Here is a 24,181-nt window from a genome sequence, read left to right as displayed (position 1 = left end):
CATCGTTTACCTTCGATGGGCCACGAGCTATTTAGGGGGAGGTTAGATACCGGCCCATGAGATCCATGAAATCCGCAGCGGATGGAACGGAAGCAGGATCGCTCGAAAATATAGATCACGGCCAATAATAATATCGAGCGTCGAGTCTCGAGAGAGATCGGCCAATTTCCATCCGTAATGCCAGCTCTCCGGGAAATCCGGAAGGATTACTTCGGGGCACCGCAAGGTAATCGCAGCAACGTGTCGTAGAATTTGTCGATATTAATCGGCGACCATCCATGACGCAACCTAACCTTACCTAATCGTGCTTCTGGATGCTTCGATGGACGTCGTTTTTTTAATTAAAATGCGTGGATTTCCTCGAAAAATTGTCATTATTATTTTACTTAAAAATGAATTAAATTTATAAGTTAATAAAATTGAATAAATATATATATATTTATTTTGAAAATATAGAAATAAAATTTTCTGTTAACTTTTTTAATCTTATATTTATATTTAAATTTATAATTAATTTGTATGAATATTGTTTACAAAAATCTGAAACAATTTTAATTAATTAACTCTTTTAAATAATATAAATATATTACACAATATATTATCATAACGAGTTCGAGGCAAAATACCACGGACAAATAATTCGTAAAATTTATTTATCTTATAAGCGTTCTTATTAAATCTCCAAAAATATTGATGATTCAAGTGGATTTTCCATTTCTTTTCGCAAACAACTGTGAATTAAATCTATACATCACCACTCGGCATATATTTTACAAGATAACCTTATTGGATAAATTTGCACAATTTTTCATTGATGAGAAAAATTCAATTCTTCAGGATCGTTTAACGATTCTAGCCTGGACATTATTCCAAGCTATAAAATTATTCCCGCTCCAAGCTATAAAAAAAAAAAAAAGAAAAGAAAGGAAAAGAAAAGGGAGGAATTTGCCCGAGCGATAATATATCCGTAGACAGTGATCGAAAATTCATAACGCACGGCCGATCATTATCCATTCTCCGCCTCTAAACGCACCAGAAACCTGACCGATCATTATCCATTCTTCTATCACCTCCTCGCCAAGCCCAGACAATTTCCATACTAAGGAAGAGAAGGGGCATCGTGCATCGTCTTGCCGATACAAATACTCCATTCCAAGGGACACGCGGAATGATCGACAGGCATGTCGCAAGCCACGTCGGACCCTGACATCCGCGCAGCTGTGTTTTCACTCTTGCGCGCCCGAATTCATGCATATTTATCGCATTACCGGCTGCATCGCATGCAAATTATTACGGGACGAGTCTCCGTGGCTCGTTACCTCGATGGGCGCACGCGCACGCGCATGCGCGCACACACACGCATGCGCAGTATCTGCCATTGTCTGCCCACATCGCCACGGGCATCCAAGTGGATGCCGTCGCGCGGCATAGTTCACCACCGTGGCTCCCTCTCCAACGCTTTTTTCACCCATTTTCAACCGAAGCCACCGATTCCATCCGGGGAAACGAGATAAAGGACGATGCCACCTACGAATCTCGCTGCGATTTTCCGCGTCTGGGAAGGTGCGCGTGTCTCGAGTGGATGGCATCCCCGGATATCGGGATGATTCCAAGCGATCGTTGTGCTAGGATTTTATGCTCGACGACTTGCTACTGTTTCGACGTTTCTTTCTCTTTTTATCGTTGATATCTTTCGAAAGTGAGCGAATTTTGAAACGTGTTTTGTAATTTGGAAATTAATTTGGGAAACGTATCAACTTTAAAATAAAATAATTGAAAAATTTTTCGTTATTTCTAAAAATATTTCGAATATATTATTCGCATCGAATAAATCTCCACTGCTGCTATTTTTTTATTTTTCCAAGGTAGAAAAGAGAAAGGAGTAAGTATGATTGCGCGAATCCCAGAGAGATGGCAATCGAACGCGAATCGAGAGTCGATACGTGATAATAGTGACAGCATATCGGCCTTCAACGCCCACGCGATCTTCACTTTCCTCCTCCAACGATCACGCGTACGAGATACTCGAAGAGAGGACACGCCTCACCTTGTGCCTCGCAATTTATAATCGGTTGAGGACGGTCGTTTACTGGATGTTGTGTGCAAAAAGTCGAGAGGAAGATGGGCAAATAGAGGCGCCCGAAGTATGAAGTCGAGGAAAAGAAAAAGGGGGAAAAATATCCGCTGCTTCGATGCTTAGAAATAAAACTGGTTAGCCTGTGTGAGATGGGTACGGCAAGATAACCGCTACCTATATTATTTAATTAATAATTACTTCATCGTTGATAAGCGAACGGTTGATGAACGCGTAACGGTACGCTTCGCGAAGTATATTGGATCGTTCCGATATCTTTAATCTTTGTTTTTATCCCTTGCGGTTCGTTAACACGGCGGCAATAAAATTTCGCCAACCATCCGAGGAACACGGACGACTATCCGTATTTATTTTCTCGATAACGCCGGTGTTTATCAGAGGGAGAAACATTCCGACCGGATGCCACCTTATATCCGGCCTTAATCGGCCCAATTTTTCCCGAGATAAGATAAATCGCTACCGTGCGAAGGCTCGGCGTTAAACCGGCTAATTCGTTTGCACGCATGTTTGGCATCCGTTCGGTGAAATCGTCGTACCCGTTCCCTCGTCGTTATTGTTGCCTGTTACCGAGTGTGTCGGGAGTCACGCGGCCGCGACACGCGCGGAAAATAAGAGAAGTAAGACGAGTAGAAATGTCGGTGCATGGCCCGGCCGTGTCGGCGACAGTGGCGCAATCGACGCTTGGGGTGGGAGAGGCCGATAGTGGGACGACGCGAGAAATAACTTTCTATCTTATTGTTGCCTTGTTTGCTCGCGCTTCGCCCGGACACTCGCGCATGCGTGTTCGGATATTATTCTAATGCGCAGTCGCCGACCTAACCTCTCCGTTACCATTAAGGAGGCGTCGTTTTCGCGTATTTTCAATCTTCTTTCGATACGACGAGAGAACACGTTACGTGTCGAGCACTAGATAGAAAGGTCGCGTAGAAATACACGCGTAGAAGTGAAGAAAGATGGCAACAAAGTTTGCAGTCGCATCATTAATACGCGTACATATCCTTTACCGCACGCTTTTCTCACCGGGCAAAAAACACGTGGCATTCAATAGGTACATCATTCAATGATACCTATTATCGGTTGTCGAGGCTCCGGCCGCGAACACGAGCACGCCTATGGATCATTTGGAGCAGCGACGCGTGTCACGCCAATGCGCCTAGTATGTGTAACATGCAACCGCAGCGGGAAATAAGACGATGGGCTCTCAGGACGGTTCACGGCGAAATTGTCCGGCATCCTTCCTTACGCCGCGGACGTAATTGGCCTCCACGGGGATCATCGCGGTTAATCGAACCGCGTCCCTTTTTCTCCTTCTTGCCCCCCCCCCCCCCGCTTCTTTCGCGGAAGCAGCGACCAGCTTGTACGCGGAAACGCGAAATCGATTGTGGCGAAGAGAATCGTGCGATAAAACTGGCCGATTCCAGCTCGATTCCAGGGATCTGAAAAAATCGTTGCCCCACTCGCGGTTGTCAAGAACCGTGTGCATCGCCTATCTTCCGAATCATCGTTTCGAATCTTCCACTCCTCTTTTATCCCATTGTTTCTATCAAGATGATTACGATACGATATATCTCGATTCTCTAAAACGATACTCGAAAATCTCTTTCGAAAATCGATATTAATCTCGAGAGATTATTATCCGTTTATTTCCAAATCCTTGGGACAAACAATACGAGGGAACCAACGATCTTCTCACCTTCCGAATAAAAAAAAAATAATTCTCCAAGAAGGAGCGAAAGATAATCAAAGATACGTGGAAAGATATACGTTTCAATCTCTAAGCGCAAATTTCTGACCAATTCGATCTCCAATCTCTCCTCCAATCCTGAGAACAAATCCACCCGAATTCCATCCGAAGGAGAATCTTTCCATTATATACCCTCGGCTATATAATCCCTCCCCAAGATACCCCGGAGCCAAGATTCAAAAGCACAATACACATTATCGCGATGCCTTTCCCATGCCTATCCATCGTATACATCCTCGATCCTTCCTCCTCCTCCTCCTCCTCCTCCTTTGCAAGAGGAAGGAAGATTCGTAGCTCCCCGTAGTCGTGTACGTGCATATTTGTGCGTGGGCGGAGACCAGTAGCAGGCTCGGCCGCACGGCCAGTTGATCGGCCTGTTGGACCGTGACGTGCCAACCACTACCACTTTATTATTACTACTATGCACTGGCGCGCATTACCTCCCCTCCCTCCCGAGGAGAGCGCCGTAGCATCCGCGCTTCCACACCCCGCTCGACCCAAGCTTTTTATTACGCTTCACGCCTCCCCTCCCCTCTCCTCCCCCCGTGTATCGAGCGTATACGCATGCGCTTTCTCGGAGGAGGAAAGCCTATGATGCGAAGAACAATGCGGATACGACGTCTCCTCTCTCTCTTTCTCTTCGCCTCGATTCTTCAGCCGAGGGATGCTTCCGTTCCGTGAATACTGGCGAGTGAATAATTTCATCCAGTTATTACCGAGGGTCTGCGTGTTTCACGGAAATAAGAAAGATTGGTCCCGAAGATGGAATGATGTTGGAGGATGGACAGATTGCAAGATGTATATTTCGAGGGAGGGGATTGGGAAGGATGGAGAGGACAACGTATCGAGTATAATTGTTTGAAGGAGCGTGGTGAAATTCGGGATGGAGAGAACCACGTGGCTCGAGAATGCGTAGCACGTGACTGAAAGTGGGGGACGGTAGTGGTGGTAACAGTCTTGCGCAGTGAGTAGCTTCCGAATATAAGACTAATACCCACTTTGTTCGCTCGATGTAAGCGAAATACACGTCCTCGAAATCGATTATTTAAATAAACGCTGGAATATATATTCTTAACCGAACCTTTCCTTTTCGTTCAACGAAATCTGTACAAAAACGTACGAATTAAAAATCCTTGCGACGCGGGAGAAAGGAGAAAAAAAGTGTAAGAAAGTTTATAGATTTTAATTAAGGAAAATTAGAAGAGGGAGAGAGAAGATGAAAGCCGTTTTCCACGGTTGGAGAGCCGTGCTTATCGCACGGGAGGAGGTGGTGGACAAAGGGCGGCGAATAATAAATTTGCACTGGGACGCGGTGTGTATTCACTGTCGGGGGGATTGAATTTATAATCCCCCTCGGAAACTTTGAAATTTCCGCGAGTTCCGTTACGAATCTGGCGAGGCAGAGAGGCAGGCAGGCAGGCAGGCCGCGCAACCGGACTTGCAACATTCGCGGCCGAAGACCGCGTTGGTCATCGCGTAACACACATGATGCTCGTATATCCCTCTTCGTTACGTAACACTCGTCGGCTAGATTACACGAGGTCTCGCGGGGGCTACGCAGTTTCTTCGTTTCTAATCGCGCCACGATCGCCTCCACGCCCGCCGGAAAAATCGAACCGGCTTCGCGAGGGGGATAATATACCCATCGACCGGGGTATACGCAGTTTTCAATGGTGCCAGGCCTCCTGTAAGCCTATCGTGGGATACACCCAAGCTCTTCAACGGAGAAGATGAAGATTCGTAGTTAGAGCCTCGATTCGTAGTATTTCCACCGGCGAGATGAAATTCCTCGCTTCGAAGATGTTAGAGTAGGCAGGCTTCCAATTGGCCGAATTCTTATTATATTATTGCTTCAGAAAATTTTGGAAAATTCGATACGATGCTCCATATGCAAATCAAAAATATAATGATTTTAAAAATCTATACTTTTTTTTCTCTTCGTCCTGTTATAAAGAAATATTTTCAAGGACTGCAAGAAAATTGAAGAAGAGTGGATAGAGAAGAGAGGTGAAATTCTTGGCTTCGAACGATTGGATGAATTCTATACGATGTTATCGTTCAATTCAAATTTGGAAAAATTAGTCGAGCTCTATATGTAAATCAAAATCAACATCTTTTTTTTGATTCCATGTCAACGAAGGGATATTTTTAAGGACTGAGAAAACTCGAAAAACGAATGGAGAAAAGATATGAAATTCTTGACTTCGATTGGCCGAATTCTATACGATCGATCGTTAAAAAAATCGATATAAGATCCATATGCAAATCAAAAATACAACGATTTTATTAAAAATCTATACTTTTTTTTCTCTTCATCTTATGCCACAAAGAAATATTTTCAGGGACTGCAAAATTTGAAGTATGGATGGAGAAGAGAAGTTATCATTAGAAAAATCGGCGCGATCTCCATATGCAAATCAAAAATATAACGATTTTAAAAATCTGTATTTTTCTTTCTCTTCATCCTATGCCACAAAAGGATATTTTCAGGGACTGCGAGAAAATTTGAAGGGTGGATGAGAAGAGACGTTATTAGAAAAATCGGCGCGATCTCCATATGCAAATCGAAAATACAACGATTTTAAAAATTTATTCTTTTCTTTCTCTTCATCCTATGCCACAAAAGAATATTTTCAGGAACTGCAAAAAAATTTGAAGGATGGATGGAGAAGAGACGTTATTAAAAAAATCGGCGCGATCTCCATATGCAAATCGAAAATACAACGATTTTAAAAATCTATATTTTTCTTTCTCTTCATCCTATGCCACAAAAGGATATTTTCAGGGACTGCGAGAAAATTGGAAGAACGGGCGGAGAAGAATTCGCATTTCCATCGATAGTTCCGCTAACGATCCCCCTCTGGACTGGCTCGATCTTGCGTACACCGCGTAAGCATCGTGGAGGACGATCGTAACGCGGCGAGGGCGAGCACTCGGAGCTTTACGATCCGATCTCTCTTTCCTCGAGTCGGTTGGCCGCGTATTTCGATAGAGGAGAGGTGATCCGCTTTTTCATCCTCTTCTGTGTATATATATATATATATATATATATATGTATATACGCGCGGTATAAAATCCACGCGGTCGAGGCCGAAAGCACCTGCATAACCGAGCAGCTCCGCGGAATCGGCCGAGAGCCCGGTGTTTTACGACTAACCGTGAAATCGGGCTGGCCGGTGTTTGCACGCCGCCTCGCGACTGCCCCACCGCATATTGTTTCCTCCTTCCCCCTCCGCCTCCCCCCTCCTTCCGTCTCGCTCGCCGTACGCCGCGCAATGGGGGCTTTTCTTTGAAAAAGAGGGGAAAAAAAAGAAAGAGAAGGAAAAAGAAAAGGGGGAGAAAGGGAAGAGAGAGCGTTCCGTGGAACGAGGCGGCGATTTCGTTCGAGGGATTCGTGCGAAAGAGAAAATCCTCTGTTCGGCCCTCTTTCGAAGGATATATGATGATTTCGTGCGACGAGGAATCGCACGTTTGAAACGCGTGTCCCTTTGGGCGGGTTATATTCGATAATCCGGGACTCGTTGTTCACGCAACGTGAGATATTCACCATCCATCCGTGCGTGCAGGTTCGGTCGGTAAAGAAGAGGGAAAAGGAGTAGAATTAAGTATACGTCGGTAACGCGTGATTGGACGGATCGACCGAATTTGCATATATCGAATAGCTCGATTCTAAAAATATTTCACGCCGATATATATCCAGTGTCGGATTCGAAGCTGTGAAGGTGGACGACTAGGGAAACTTACTTTTTCGCGGGGGCTCGAGAGGGGAGAAGATGCGCGCGCGGATTGGAATAGGAGGCCGTTGGTGGATAGTTTTTCGAACGCGCGTGAGACGCGAAAGTAGGAGCGGAGGTGCTCCGTCGTTGCGAGCGGCGTTCGGTGTTCTTGTGAAATGCGCGAGTGCGGTTCCGAGAAGTGTGCAGGCCGGTGGGTGGTCTCCATTCAGAGATGTTTATGGCTGTGTCGTGGCAAAGTGGCTGTACGCCGTAGCCACGAGAGAGATAGAGAGCCGTACTCTCCTCTCCTCTCGTGGTGCAGGGTCGAAGACCTAGGTTCGTCAGCTTCGCCCGCCAGCCTCTATCGACCAAACTGACCGGCCTCGAGACCCCTCTTCTTCCACTTCTAGACTCTAGATACATTAGGCGTGTAAAACGAAGCTGGGCCCCCCTTTCTTCGTTTCGAATCGTTCCAACGATTTTTCCTTATTGATTCGAATGGACGGGGGATACCCAAGGATAGACCGTATGGATCGTATATTTCGAAGCGGGGATATAATGGAAGATATACGCAGAAGACGAAAGTTAGGGTTAGAATTTCACGCGCGCGTAACGTAACGGTGGATCCTGAATAGATTGAATAAGATTCCGCGGGACGAAACTCGAGGCTCTATAGATTTCTCAAGATCTACGGAAGAAATACGGTGAATGCGCTTTGAAACGAAACTTGGAATAATCGATGCGGGTAAATACACACACCACCGGTCGGCTACCATGCATGGAACAGCAATTATATGTATATAAGAGGAATCGGTAGGATCGCCTTGGCGAAGGGTGCGTAGACCCCGGATCTACGGGGTCGCCCGCCACGGATTCTTTCTTTAATTTTTAAAAAATTGAACTTTTAATCTAAGTAAAAAAGTATCAGGCTCTAATCAAACTCTGTTCGAGTTGGTTGGACTCGAGCATCGATGCACTTTGAACGTCGATCTCTGATGATGAAAAAAAAAAAAAAAACAAAAGGCGTGGTCGGAAATGGCGATCACCGTTTATCGGGCCACGTGTCCACCCGGCCTCAAAGTGAATTCCCGCGTTAAGTGAAAGCGCGTGCGCTCTAGGAGATCGTTCTCTGGAGATCGTTTCATGCCCTGGAGCGTAAACGCACCAGCTTCTGTACTACAGCAACGACCAACCTGGCTTTGAACGCTTGAGAGGATAAAGGATGGTAGCTTATTTGTTACCTCGTTGCCTCTCCACCTTTTGTTGCTCAACTTCTTTGTCCGTGTGAACGTTTCTTTTTAACTTTTTTTTTATTTTCCAACGTTGTATACGGAATTTGTTTTGATCGAACAACGATGTATTTGATCGGTCAACGAGAGATTAATCTCTCGATCGAACATGTTTTTTCCTCTCTCTCTCTCTCTCTTTCAATGTCAGATACCTCTGTTTTCAGAGAACAAGATTCTTATCCTCGCTCGTAAAAATATTCCTTTTATTCAAAATGCTCGAATATTTCATATTACGATTTCGAAATAGCTGATCTTTACCTCTCCAGATAGAATTTAATTAAAACCAGCTCGGTTACGCGTAGATAATCGGTTTTCAATTTAAGATCAAAGGGAGAACAAGCGGCTGGAGAGTAAACCCTTTCGAAACGAAAACCAACATAAGAATTGATTACCCGAATTGATCTCTCGTTAATCCTTTCGAATCATCTCGGTTTCAAATTTTCATAATTATCACGTGTTAAATTCCTATCGCCTGGCTGGACCAACATTTGAACTATTTTCTCGATCCACAATCTTTAATAATATTTTTCTCTCTTTCTATCCTCCCCTTCGATTCTCTCCCTTCAAAAGATTTCACCACTTTCGACTCTTAATTAAGAATTATCACCCTATTCCAGCTATCGTTAACAAGTAGGACTAATTAGGAGAAGGAGAGACAGGAGAGAGAGTTAAAATTATATATATATGCATGCAGGATGAAGGGGAGAATTTGTTCGGTGATAAGAGAAAGAGGGTAGGGATGTTTCAAAGGTGTTTAAATTTCTCGAAATGGGTGTTTAGCGATGCTTTAAAACCGCATTCCCGAGGCTGTTTCAGGAACCAAGCCGTATCGTCCAGATCCTTTTATTCAATTAACTCTTATCTTGGGCTTAGCTTCTATTTCCTTCTTGTACCTTTCCAGTCGCGACCAGTTTTTTCCCCCCAACGGCCGATGCGCGCACACGCACACGCCGCCCTCCTCCTTAATTTCCTGCTTCTCCTCCCCCGCCTCTCGACCGAGGGACGAGAATTTTTCCCACGTTTTCACCACCTCGTCCAATTAATTTAAATGTTTCCTCCTGTTCGCAACCCCGACGGCGATACATCGCCGCCGCTTCCTTATGGGAAATCGGCCGGTTTTTCTACGATCGGAGAAAAGAAGCATGAAATAATGGTTTTAAAGTGTTTAGAAAGAGAATAGTGTAGTAGCGGATGATTACAGGCTAATAGCGTTATAAGCGCTGATACCGGGGATGCGTAATGGTATGGAATGGAACGAGCCATTGAATTAGCGTAAATACAGTAGTGTTATCGTAATATAGATAAATGTGTAAGTTAGGAGGAATACAGGTGTGTGGATTTGGTACGTGTTAAAAGTACCGAGCTTTCGCCAATATTTTCAATTTTTCGTTCGTTCGAATTTATACGTTTCCATACAGTTTATGAAATTTTTTTCAATTTACCCTTAAATTCTCAATTCTGCAATTAACTCAATGATTGCTGGATTAATCTCAAATTTGAGCTTTCATAAATTTTTATTTGTAAATTTGTTTTCATTTGAATCGAGTTTTCGAATCGCAATTATACATTTTATATGCAAAATTTTTGCATATAAAATTCTGAAATTCCTCCTTAAAAACTTCACTTCAAATTTGAGCTTTCACGAACTTTCATGTAAATTTGTTTTCATTTGAATCGAGTTTTCGAATCGCAATTATACATTTCATATAAAATCTTTTGTTTCATTTATGCTTTTCAACGATTGCGAAATTCCTTAAAAGTTTGAGCTTTCGCTCGAGGTTTATTCGAATTTATATGTATGCAGTTTACGAAATTTTCAATTGAATTCGCACTAAAATTCTGCAATCATTAAAACTCAAAGATTGGTGGATTCACCTTAAATTTGAGCTTTCACGAACTTTCATTTGTATTTTTTTTTATTTGAATCGAGTTTTCGGATCGCAATTATACATTTTATACAAAATCTTTTATTTCATTCACGCTTTTCAACGATTCTGAAATTCCTATTTGAAAGTTCGAGCTTTCGCTTAAGGTTTGTTCGAATTTATACATTTACGAAATTTTTTAAATTTTCAATTGAATTCGCACATACCCTTAAATTCTGCAATCTCAATTCTGCAATTAAAACTCAACGATTCACCTCAAATTTGAGCTTTCACGAACTTTCATCTAAATTTGTTTTCATTTGAATCGAGTTTTCGAATCGCAATTATACATTTTATATGCAAAATCTTTTATTTCAAATTTCTGCCAACTTTCGACTGAATTCAATCACGCTTTTCAACGATTCCAAAATTCCTTAAAAGTTTGAGCTTTCGCTCGAAGTTTGTTCCAATTTATATTTGCAGTTTACGAAATTTTTTTCAATTTTCAATCGAATTCGTTTAAATTCTACAATCGTTAAAACTCAAGGATTTACCTCAAATTTGAGCTTTCACGAACTTTCATCTGTATTTATTTTCATTTGAATCGCAATTATACATTTTATACAAAATCTTCTATTTCAAATTTCTGTCAACTTTCGATTTCTAAATTCACTTAAAATTAAAAGTTTGAGCTTTCGCTATTTATCTACATTTACAGAATTTATTATCCGTAAATTTCTTTCCGAATTATTTATAATCGAATCGTGAGCTTTCATGTTGCAGTCATACATTCGAATTTTGCAATATCTTTCGATCCAAGCTTAAAAATCCAAGCTTCCAACAAGATTCACCTCAAATTCAATCTCTCATTCGATTATCCGTAAATTTCTTTCCAAATTGTTTATAATCGAATCGAGCTTTTATGTTACAATCATATTCGAATTTTGCAAAATCTTTCGATCCAAGTTTAAAAATCCAAGCTTCCAACAAAATTCACCTCAAATTCAATCTCTCATTCATTCAAGTTTTCCCAGATATTCGATCTTGGCGCATCACAACTCAACAAGCTTTCTTTACCTCTTTACGACTCGCAGAAACATCCGTTACTTGCCAAACCCTCTCGATCGATCTTCTCACCGTTCGATACCGTCGTCCCACGCCCATTTCCTCCACATCCCCCCTTCGATCCCCCCTCCTCATCCTCCTGAATCTCGGAAGGGAGCCATCGATTCCTCCTCCTCCTCCTCCTTCCTCCTCCTCGCTATCGTTCGCGCCAACAACGAAACGATGAAAAAAATGCCTGTTCCTCGGCCGACATTTCTTTCCACGAGCCTCGTATATGGCGTATCGTTTAGCATACAATCATACGCCGTCTCCACTTCCTCCTACCGTGTTGTTCGGGATGGCCTCCCATAGGAGGCCAGGTGCGGCCGATCGGCCATTGATAACGTCGCGTTCCCGATATTAATCGATATTTTAATCGGTTAATCGATGCCGCGGGCCCTCTTTGAGCGTAATATCCGCTCATAACGGGCCACGCTTCTTCGATTACCATCTACCAAACACGCGAAAGAAGCAAAGGGGGAGGAAAAAACTTTTTCTTAACTTGGGCGATGAATGTACGATTCGGCTTCCTCTTCGTCTCGTTCGTTTCTTGTCTCGACAACAGTTCTCGAGTTTGTCCCCTTTGCGGAAGGAAAGAGAAAGAAGGATCGTGAGATATGGTAATGGATGGATAACAGGTTTTATCGATCGATTAATGGAGATCCAGTTGGAATGAAGTTGATTTGCGCTTGATTAGTATAAGTCATCAAGATTAATTAAGCGTAATAATAAAGGATAATGAAGTATAATAAGGAAAAATAATAAATCTTGTCGAACAATAATATTTACAAAATTACGGATTTATTATTCTCTAATAAACAAAGTTCCCTCTAAAAATTCTCCATAAAAAAATATATAAATATATAAATTTTATATTAAAATATTATATAAATTTATATATATAAATATAAATATATAAATATTCAAGATTTTCTTTACAATTCCTGTAAACGAATCCTTCTCTCTAAAAATTCTCATAAAAAGAACTATTCCTAATTTTAAAATCTCCAACAACCCTTTATTTTTTATTTCCATTAACAAATGATTCAAAACTTGTATTCCTGTTATGTACAATCTTTGCAAAACAAAGTTTCTCCATATTTTCTAAAATATAAATTTTCTCGTATATACCAGGAGAGGAACGAAGTTTCCCAGAGCATGAAATGGCAAAAGACGAACCTCCTTCGAAAAAAGAAAGGGACAAAGCCGGATAATTCCAAGTGGCCGGCATTCAAATGCGAAACGCGTCGCATTTCCCTAAGAGCGCGTTGGGGGATTCCCATGGTGAGGAGGAGGAGAATTTCGAGAAACGCGGGGATTCGTTTTTCGCGGGGAATTGCAGGCAGCTGAATAATTCATGATCGTCGTGGCGAGGGTGTGACGAAAGCGAGGGGCGAGAGTGATTTCCAAAGGATTCGACGAATGAAAATTCTAACCAGAGTTCGAAGAGTTCCTATTGAAACGATTTTCTTTTTCTTTTTTTTTTTTGAGAGAGAAACCGGAGCTTTTGAAAATTTTGTTTATCTTCACGGTGATCCAATTATTATAAATTATTTCGAAATTGTTATTCAGTTGAAATTTGATCAAGAATAGAATAATCATGTATTTTAAATTAAATATCAAGTATTGAATTCGTGCAAATTTTTCTCCTCCATGTTTAGAGTCATCTATATTGGGGATTTTTTTTATGAAATGTCTAAAATCACAATTTTTACAATGGTATTATATTTTTGCTAAAAAAAAAAGAGGATAATATTATACTTTTTCATAATATTTAAAGCTATATGAAATGATCTAAGCCTCCTTATTACGAATAAGACATTTGTAATTTAAAAAACAGAATATCAATGTTTGAATACTCTTAAATCTAAATTAAATTATTAGACTAAAATATGATTAAAGTAAAAAATATTATATACTTTTTTTTAACGAATATTGAATACTAGATAATATTATAAGAATCATTATTCCTATACTTGAAATTTCGAATAACGAATAACAATCTCTTACCATCCTTTCTATTTCTTTTTCACTTATCACACTTGCACAAAATGAGAAATTTATGATCCACTATCGTCAAAAAGATCGTCTGTAAACTTTAAACTATCATTCCCATAACGCGATAACTCGATTCGACACGGCTTTGCTTCGAAATACAAACGGATACAAACAGCCATTTTGTTCGAAACGCATTTAAATCGTAGATCCGGCAGATGTCGTGGTTGCATAATTCCCAATTACGGGACGAATTGACGAGAGGTGTTCGACTAGCGCGGTGGCGACCTCGCGGCGACCTTCTTCCCTTCGGGAGCAGCTCGAGAACAATCGAGGCGAAATTCACTCGCGGCGGCAGCCGGCGAGGAAAGAACGCGTTATCTCGGATCGGGGATCTCCCCGAGGCTTCGACCGGATGTCGAGGCCTCAAGGTTTCGGCGCCGACTTTGACCGTGACGGCTGCCTCCGCTGTCGGCGGCAATTATTCCTGCTTGCTGATGCTTCCAATTGTTGTGACAGCCACGCTTTTTTACGAGTAACAGGCATCCTTCTTATATGTACCGTGCAATTTTTTTTTACAAAGTCTTTAGCGTAGATTCTCTTCTCTGGAATTTTTCTCGTTTTTTTTTTTTTTTTTGAAAATCGAAGTTGAACTAAGCGTTGAACTATACGTACATGCGAAACGAGTTAAAAAAGTTAAAAAGAGGAACGAAAATATTATATAATAAGTTAAATAAAGCTAACAGGTTCATACTCTGTCGATAAATTAATAATTTTTATATAAATATTATTTATTTTAGTGTCTAAGCGCATAAAATTTTGAATTATTAATTAAATTAATAAATTGGATATTAGTTAATTCTTTGTAACATTTAAATTGCATTTAAAAATTAATATAAAATTGTATTATATCTAATCTAAAAGTAATATGTTTGATAAAATATTCATGTATATAAAAATTTTATATACTACTATTACTTAATAATAATTAATTATTGAAAATTAATTATTATTTATCTTCTTCATAAATTTTAAATATTACTGATTCATTATACTTTTTGCGTTAGTAATAAATTCAAATATCTTTGTTCAATGAATACTTATAAAGTTTGTATTATTAGGATCAGACTAATTAATATTAAATCTCACAATAAAAAATTCCTAGAATAATTTATTATATAGTTTCAGTAATTTCAAGAATTTTCTTATTTTTTATAATTTATATTAAAAGTCCTATTCTTGCGGATTTACAGATGGATAAAAATTTATTTGGATAAAGAGATGATATAACGATTAAAATTTTGAGACGAGGAATATCTATAGCCTCTATAGCGATAAACTTTCCATTTCTATTTCGGAATAAAGTGAAGACGCGTTATGGCGAGTATCGATAACGTTAATGACAAGCAGTTAGTGGCCGGTTATCTGCGAGGAAAACCACGCTCGAGATCGATGCATGCAGCCACGATCGAGGAACATATAAAATGCACGGGTTATTGTCGCCGGGATCCTTACCGACAGCTGCTCGTTAGTTGTTGCCAGCCGCGGAGGTGAACCAGTCGAACCTACTTCTATACTGGGTGTTTCGCTTCGAACCGATTTTCTAAACTTTCGATTTTTCGTGAGACTGCCAATATTCCTATCTTCTTCACATCTTATTCTTGATATTTACAAGTTCGAAGATTCTTACACCATGATGCTTTATCGAGAAATTTCGATCGTTCGAATCGTGATTTCAATTTTTCGGGAACAATCGAAATATCTGCACATGTTCATTTTACAATTTTTAAAAATGTTCATAAAATATTTACGAAGTATTACGAATTTTTACAGACGATTCAATATATAAATACGAATGAAGAGGAAATTTAAAAAAAAAAAAAATAGAAATTTCTGGTGAAACACCCTGTTTAGCACGGCCAGAGAAACACGGCAGAAGAAAGCAGAAGGCGAAGGCAAAGTAAAAGGACAGACCACGCCTTGCGCCGCCTTGGCAGTGGAGAGTTCGCCTCCGCTTCTTCGCCTCACCTCGCCTCGGGCATAACTAATATATCGACGTGCCTCCTCTCTCCTTTCTCTTCTTTCTTCTCCCCCTCGTCCCCTTTCACCTCTGGAACCACGATTCACGTGATCCCAGGGAACACGCGACTCCAGACAGAACTCTCGATGCAACTCTCGTGCTTTCGTCTTTCACGCTCTGATTTCACGCTCCGTTTCTTTCTTGTTTTCGGTGAAAACGATAGATGTAGAATAATGGGAATATATTCAGTCGATGGATCGAAATTTTGACATATCTGTTGAAAAATTTAAATGTTTTAACAAGAAATCGTGAAAAATACTGATTGAAAACAAAAATCGAGTTTATTGGATATTTCATTCTTCGAATAAAAGTATAATACGTACGTCTTTTCAAAGAAGTCAACCTTATCCTTTACTCGCATCACTTTATTTGCGATTTTTACATATTTCCACAAAGAAGTCGACCTTATCCTTGACTCGTATCACTTCGCTCGCAATTTTTACGCGTCACCACAAAGAGTGTTCGGCCTTACCCTTGACTAATGTCGCTTCATTTGCATTCTTTTTCTCGGTCAAAACACTTTTCGCCGAGGCAACCGAATCGATCTTTTCATTCTCATGGAAATGTCATGGAAACGAGTCGCTGTAATTAGTAATTCAGGAAGTGTTTCGCGACTCGTTTCTTCATTCTTTTTTCACCTCTCGTCCTACAAGATTTCCCTCTTCTTTCTTTTTATCCTTCGACAACATGATTGGATGCAAAGATCGCGCGAGTCTTGATCGAGGTGATTGAATTTAAAATAAGGGAAACACGTGTTCGACACGGTTGCGACTCAATTAACGGCGGTTAAAGGTTCGATCGTGAATGGAATGTCGGCGGGCAGCCACGGCCTCTGCCTGTGTCGCGGTCTGCAAAATTTTCCAGTAACCCAGTGACACCGTGCCGCGAGACCTTCGTCAGGTTGTTCCCATCCGCGCTCAACACTCGTTTGCCAATGATACGATCTCAAGGGTATTAACTTAATCTGCTGGCGTGACACGCGTAGAATGTCCATCTTCTTCCTTCTTTCTCGCCTTTCCACAAATTTCTTCAAATCTATCCAGGAAAGGGTGTATATTCTATCCTGAAAACAATTTGATCTATGTTCAATTTCAATTTTTAAGAGACAGTATTATTGCATAAAAAAAAAGTATAAATATTTTTGATGGATTGTAAAATTACATTGTCAAGATACAACTGGTATTCAAGTAATAAACACTTTCTTCAATCATTCCATACCTTTTGCTTCAATTGCCTATTAATGCCTGTTAATTATCTATGCTAAGTCTTTTTGAATATTGTTCTCCTCTCTATACTTGGAGATTAGTAAATAAATTCACTTTTTTTTTTGAATATCAACAATTATCATGAACAAAGAATTTTTCTCTTCATCTGTTTAGAAACATCATATTTAAATTTATAAAGATCTATATTTCTCACCTTTACATTTTCTCTAACTCTTTCTATCATTCCATCTGCAAGAGAGCAAATTCTTTCCCTCAAAGAAAAGTCTCATTTTTTTTTAATGTCAACTTTATCATATGGCCATAAAAAATCTCTTTCTTGACATTCTTTTCCATCGTTGACTGTTCTATACAGTTGTAGTTGCATCGTTGCAATGAATTTTCAATAAAGAATTCTTTCCTCAAAGAAAAGTCTCATTTTTTTTCAACTTTATCATATGTCCATAAAGAATCTCTTTCTTGACATTCTTTTCCATTGTTCTATAGAGACTATTCTATAGAGTTGTAGTTGCATCATTGCAATGAATTTTCAATAAAGAATTCTTTCCTCAAAGAAAAATCTCATTTTTTTTCAATGTCATTCAACTTTATCATATGGCCATAAAGAATTTCTTTCTTTTCCATTGTTCTATAGAGACTGTTCTATAAAATTGTAGTTGCATCATTGCAATGGATTTTCGATAAAGAATTCTTTCCTCAAAGAAAAGTCTCATTTTTTTTCAATATCAACTTTATCATATGTCCATAAAGAATCTCTTTCTTGATATTCTTTTCCATCGTTGACTGTTCTATAGAGTTGTAGTTGCATTGTTGCAATGGATTTTCGACAAAGAAGAACCTCTGAAATCTATAATCTCGAGAAACTTGAGAAAGCAACGGGGGCGTCACGTATCGACATGAAGCGATTGACGAAAGGTTCCGCCACTTCTCACAGTGTCACTGGGTTACTGGATAATTTTCCAGGCGAGTAAGCGCGCCGCGTGAGAGCGAATCCGAGCTAGGTGCATTGCGGCAACGCGATTCGCTCGAACGTGCCTCGATACCGGGGCACGAGAGCCTCGTAAACTATTTGCGTGATCATAAAAATCCTACGGAACATTAGCAACCCGTTTACTCGCTTCGATATCGAGAACGTCACGCGCGGTTAATTGCCGGCATGAACCCCGCATCCGCCATGTTTTTTACACTTACCATCAATTCTATTCCTTTTCCTTTTCAGGTTCAAAATAACGTCTGAGAAAACCTTTTGTGACGAATATCTGATGTCAATTAAACAAACCGATTGATCTATTTCCTTCTTCTCAAAAGATTCCAGTTAATTTGTTACAAGAATCCAAAAATTAGAGCAAAAGTCACGTACGAGTGATCACAGATCTCACATTGGAATGATTAAATCTTTCATTATCCCATCTAACCTATAAAAGATCAATATTTCAGTTAATCTATTGTATTATAAAAAAAAAGGATCATAATCATTTCGAAAATTGTAACGAATATCTGATGTCAATTAAATAGACCAATTGATCTATCTCCTTGTTCTCAAAAGATTCCAATTAATTTGTTACAAGAATCCAAAAATTAGAGCAAAAGTCACGTACGATCGCAGATCTCACATTGGAATTATTAAATTTTCCATTAACCTATAAAATCTCCCATCTAACCTATAAAAGATCAATATTTCAGTTAATCTATTGTATTATAAAAAAAAAAGGATCATAATCATTTCGAAAATTGTGATGAATATCTGATGTTAATTAAACAGACCTTCTTCTCAAAAGATTCCAATTAATTTGTTACACCACACAGAAAATGAAAATTCCAGGGATCATTTTCAAGAATTAGATCAAAAGTCACGTACGAGTGATCGCAGATCTCACATTGGAATGATTAAATCTTTCATTATCCCATCTAACCTATAAAAGATCAATATTTCAGTTAATCTATTGTACGATAAAAAAAAAGGATCATAATTATTTCGAAAATTGTAACGAATATCTGATGTCAATTAAATAGACCTTGTTCTCAAAAGATTCCAATTAATTTGTTACACCACACAGAAAATGAAAATTCCAGGGATCATTTTCAAGAATTAGATCAAAAGTCACGTACGAGTGATTACAGATCTCACATTGAAATGATTAAATCTTCCATTATCCCATCTAACCTATAAAAGATCAAATGTCAATTAATTTATTGTACAATAAAAAAAAAAGGATCATAATCATTTCGAAAATTACATTAAAAGTCACGCGCGAATGATTCAGAGATAATTCGATGGACAAACGGTTTAACAACGGCCGTTTAAAAGTCGAAGCGATCAGAATGCCTAGAATCTCGAGATTCCCGTGACCGCATAGTGCATGTTAGACGCGAATTAATAGGCCTCATCGAGCTTCCGTTTCTATCCGTATCGCGGTAAAAAAAGCCACTATAGAGAAACTAAGCGAACCGATTACGAACCGATTCAGAGGGAAAGAGAGAGAGAGAGAGAGAGGGAGGATCGTCATCGAATAGCGCGATTGGCCGCAGGGCATGGGATCGCTTTAATCGGTAACTCTCTCGGTCGGTAAATAAATAACATTGTATTACACAGTCGCAGGCCTCCGCATCTCACGGAAGACGAACGAACGCTCGCTTCGTTTTCCCAGGCGTTGCACTCCCGTTATCGTTATCCTCTCTCACGTATATACGAATCGGCACAGGCATACGATTCAAGCCTCACGAAGCACCGCCGTTCACGGCGCTAACGGTGATCGATTTTCCGGCCACGGGAATTGTGCTCGTTCGTCTCGACATTGGCGTGGCTGATCTACGAGATTTTCTGAGACGTAAAGTATTTCGTGAAGAGATGTTTCGTAAGAGACTGCAGAATGAATTGGGTTGAAAGGTTTGGATCGAAAGAAGATATTGGAGGTGTCGGATGAATCGGAAAGTTTGCGAACGATGGTATTTCAAGTTTTGATTCTTGACAGATCTGGGATATTCTGACGAGGAGAAACGTATATATATATATTTTTATGAAAAATTTGATTACTATTAATTGAACGTTTTATGTAAAACTTAATTCAATTTTATTTAACTATAACTTTGATGCCATTGTAGCGACAGCATTCATCAAGAAACAAAGGAATAGTATTATATATTTGAATGCTAATAAAGTAAATAGAATTATTATCGTCCACGATTCGCAACGATAATAAAATATGAAGATATTGTCAAGATTTTACCTCGAGATACTTAAAATCGAAACTTCTCGGATATAACTACTTGATTCCTTATTTAAAAATGTCCCTTGTATTAAGAATTAAAAACTAATTTCCCCTAAGTAGGGTTTATCGGTTGAGTATTAAAACGGACGAACATTTTTCCATGAAGAAATGAGTATCGATAACGGTGCCGTTTCCCTCGTCTCCTCCTCCTCATTCGCCTCTTCAATAAACAACTTCCTCTGCTCTCTATCTTCGAAACCAAATCCTTTCAATTCCCAAGTTTCCACTTTCGATTCCTTTTTTAGATCGAAGAAATCTCTTTTGAAATTTTAAGAAAGATATTCTTCTTTCCTTTTTTCTTTTTCTTCATTCAAAAATTTCCTAATTCACAAATTTCCACAAAAATAAAAAATCTGTACTGTATTTGGAACATAAAACTCTCTGGAGAGAGGGCTTCTTTTCCATCCCTCTTTTTCTTTTATTCTTTTTCCTCTCCATCTGCGTTCGACAGAAAACGATAGTTCTCGATCGTTTGGCCGGTGGAAATTGTGCGTTGCCGGTACGTTGGCGAAACGGAAACGAAGGGCCGCAATTATACTAGTCGTTACTTTTCTCGCTGTAACCAGAGTGACTATGTATCTCGCGGTCGATTAACTGTGACCTTCGCCGCTCTGGAGAACGTAGAAACTCGGACGGAACCGCTCGTACGCGCACGTCGTAGTGCCTCCTTCTATTTATGTACAGGGTGGTCCGACTACCTCAATGCCGGACTGCCGTTTCGAATTTGTACACCAACGTGTAACTCGTGTTTCAACCATGTTCGAGATAATGGCAAACATGTACATGGTGTAGATAATTGAATATCGTGATCGATGAGAAACAGTCTTGCTAATTTCTCCAACTTCGATCCTACTATATGTATCTATGTAGAATAGATCAAGGTTAATTCTTCAACTGTGAATAAGATAAAGAGTTTCTTGATTCGTGAACCTAAAATATTACGATGGATAAAATTAAAAAGAATTAATTTTTTTATTTATGTATGAAAGTTTAATTCAAAGGCAAAAAGAAATTTGTTTTACTTGCGTTGTTTGCAGAAATTGGCATCAGTAATCTTCTCATAATTGTAATTCAAAATCGATCTTCGAGGAATCGAATTATTCTCTTCACGAAAGTATCGACCACCAAGAACCGTTTTACAAGATATCGTCGAAGAACAGAACGGAATTAATTACCTCGATCGAGGAATCACTGTAATAATCCTGTATGCGATCGAGGTCGCATATGGGTGAAAAAGCTCGCGTATCGAACCGGTGCAATTATATTTGCAAATATACGCGGAGTCCCTCGCAATTGCGTGGCAATGCAAATCGTGCAGAGACCTTTGACTGCTCGCGCCATCCTGAAAATAAACGATTCGAAACCGTTGATTCGAGAAACGAATTATCAATTACGTTGATCAGTTGCAAAACCAAATACATATATTCCATCTTAAATATATCCAACAATCAATATTCCACTAATTAAAAAAATCCATGCTTTGAAGTATCGTTTAACAATCTTTCTTATCATCAAAAAAAATCATATACCAAAAATTTTCTGAAATACTTAATAAGAGGTTTAATAATATTGCCAAAAGATATTATCACGTGTATAGATTTATACATCTTTTTAATTTTCCAATCATTCAATAATATCTAATCTAACTCGAGAAACGTTCAACGATATTTCTTATAACCGAAAAACATAACCACACTTTTCAAGCTTGTTCTTCTATTATTCTATTATATATTCTATTACTTCGAAAAATTCACCTTATCACCATTTAATCTCCTCACACGAAAGAACAACACACACTTAAGTTCATGCATATCATTTCCTTTTTACATCGAAGAAATCAACTTTTTATATCGAGATCAGGATGTACTTTTAAACGTTACACGAGCTAATCGGTACACGAGCGCCAAAAGGAGAAGTGCAAAGTGATGCAAATACTTTCTGATACCTTCTATCGGTATCTATTTGGACGTGTACGTTCCTCGTTATCCGTTGCCGCGAAACAGACGTTGACCGCAACACCTGCGGAAATCACGAAGGATCGCGATTGAGCTGGTTACGCAACTATAGAGGTCTTAGAGGAGCGTGATGGCTCGAAATCAATTAGGGATATACGTTGCACCGGCGCCAATTAAGTTTTCTCCGGGCGACAATGATAAATTGTGCCGGTCGTCTATTGCGCTCGGTCGATTATAAAGGTCACCGAGTGAAAGTGCGCGCCGGTTAATTAATACCGATCGATACTCTGTGCTTGATCCGCTACGATAATAATTATCTACCGTGCGAAGGTATGCGCGAAAATTTCATCATTGAGATCGAATCGAACTACGCAATCGATACGTGACGATTTTCATGGATAAACGTTCGCCATCTTGCTTACTATTCTCTTCTAAAGGATTTCGAGAAGTTTGTGAAAGTAGAAGTTACAAAGTGGAATTAAATATAATTACTATAATTTATATAAAATGAATATCATAGATATAGAAAATTCTGAAGTTATATATGTGATTTAAAAAATCCTAGTGTTGATTGTATTATTGGTGTAGTGTTGATTGGTTGGTTATGTTACACAATGATGTGCATAGTGATTTGTTATCATTTATTTCGAGAAGTATTCAAGACTTGTATTTTGTCGGGATCTGTCATCGAAGGAAAAAGATAATGACAAAGGATTTCTTGATTGTGTAGAAAAAAGAATTTATCCAATAAGATGATGACAGAATGAAATTGCAGTATCCTAAAAAGGAAAGGAAGAGGAATGATGGCTGATTGCTAAATGTGATGTCTGCATGCAAAGTGTTTTAAACTTGGATATTCAAATTTTAAAGGTATTCTTCATTCATTATTCATTATTTCATTTATATCTACATTTTCTTATGAGGCGAGAGCAATTTTTCGAAACTTGATTAACCAATATGCATGTTCAAATTCTTTAAAGATAGAAATAGAGTTTGTACTATTATGCATATTCACGAACTGTAGAAATAAATCATGGTTCAAATAAGGTTGAGAAGCACTGATTCAAGTCTTCCAATGTTTGATCACAAGGGAAAAGAAATCAAATGCAATCGAGATTGTTGGAATTCGGGGTTTTTCGCAGGGGACAAACCGAGCAAAGCGATCTGGGTCGGTCGATTGCAACAATGCGCTTTTGTACAGCTTGTGCAGCTCGAGAAGCGAAGGCACGGTCGACGTGTGGTCGAAAGATAGCTGGATACTCGCCTACGTGCACGTGCCGTGCAGTTGGACTCTTTCGTTCCATATCATTTGTTGTTACATTTTCCCCCTTCGACAACCTGGATCTACTTTGAATGTCCCTTTGAACACCTCTGGGCTCGCGACTCGTTACCGTTACGCGGCTTCGCAGCGTACTTGCTCCTTCCTCCTGATTTGAATTTATCGGTTTTATTGGAACGGCGATGAGCCTTCCACCAGCAACTTTTCCGCGCGTAAATACATATCACGATTAGAATTCCTCTCGAATAAAAGTGCCAACTCGGTGTAGCAGAATACTCACTTTTATCATTTTTCTTATCCGTATCGCAAAATTGTGTTGCAAATATGAAATTTGTTTAACTTTTTTTCAAAGATCTACTTGCATAGATCGAAAATATGAATTCTTTTGACAATTTTTAAATTGTAAAATTGTAAAAATCGATCTTGGCTTCAGAATTTTTTTTACGAGCAAATATACATATACACACAGGTTTCAAGGACACGAAGCATAGTTTCGAACAGGAAAGAAAGATTTTACAGCTCGATTTTTCCACATGGCCGATCCTCTCCAGGCTACACTCTTCCCAC

The 24,181-nt window shown here is 39.4% G+C and overlaps 2 protein-coding genes across 14 annotated transcripts in view; one reads left to right on the top strand and one right to left on the bottom strand.

The window, feature by feature from the left end:
* LOC100578865 overlaps positions 1–24,181 on the top strand; it is a 192,385-nt gene that overhangs the window by 159,834 nt on the left and 8,370 nt on the right. The window lies entirely within an intron of this gene.
* LOC100576597 lies at positions 14,873–23,199 on the bottom strand. 7 transcript variants are annotated; one of them, XR_001703036.2, is made up of 9 exons: positions 22,135–23,199; positions 21,403–21,722; positions 20,339–21,310; positions 19,127–19,275; positions 18,876–19,024; positions 18,303–18,772; positions 17,107–18,199; positions 16,212–16,951; positions 14,873–16,102 (listed from the first exon to the last, which is right to left on the bottom strand). XR_001703036.2 is itself a non-coding variant. In XM_026441051.1 (2 exons), exons 1-2 carry the CDS (start codon positions 17,335–17,337, stop codon positions 16,661–16,663), a joined length of 321 nt encoding a protein of 106 aa, XP_026296836.1. In that variant the 5' UTR covers positions 17,338–18,295; the 3' UTR covers positions 16,381–16,660. The 7 variants fall into 7 exon arrangements, 1 of the variants encoding a protein (XP_026296836.1); XR_003304755.1 differs by having other exon boundaries at positions 18,876–19,019; XR_001703038.2 differs by having other exon boundaries at positions 20,473–21,310.

The sequence above is a fragment of the Apis mellifera genome, linkage group LG5 (assembly GCF_003254395.2).
Source record: "Apis mellifera strain DH4 linkage group LG5, Amel_HAv3.1, whole genome shotgun sequence".
In the NCBI taxonomy this organism is placed as follows: Eukaryota; Metazoa; Arthropoda; class Insecta; order Hymenoptera; family Apidae; genus Apis; species Apis mellifera.
This window is presented reverse-complemented; position numbering and strand designations above follow the sequence as displayed.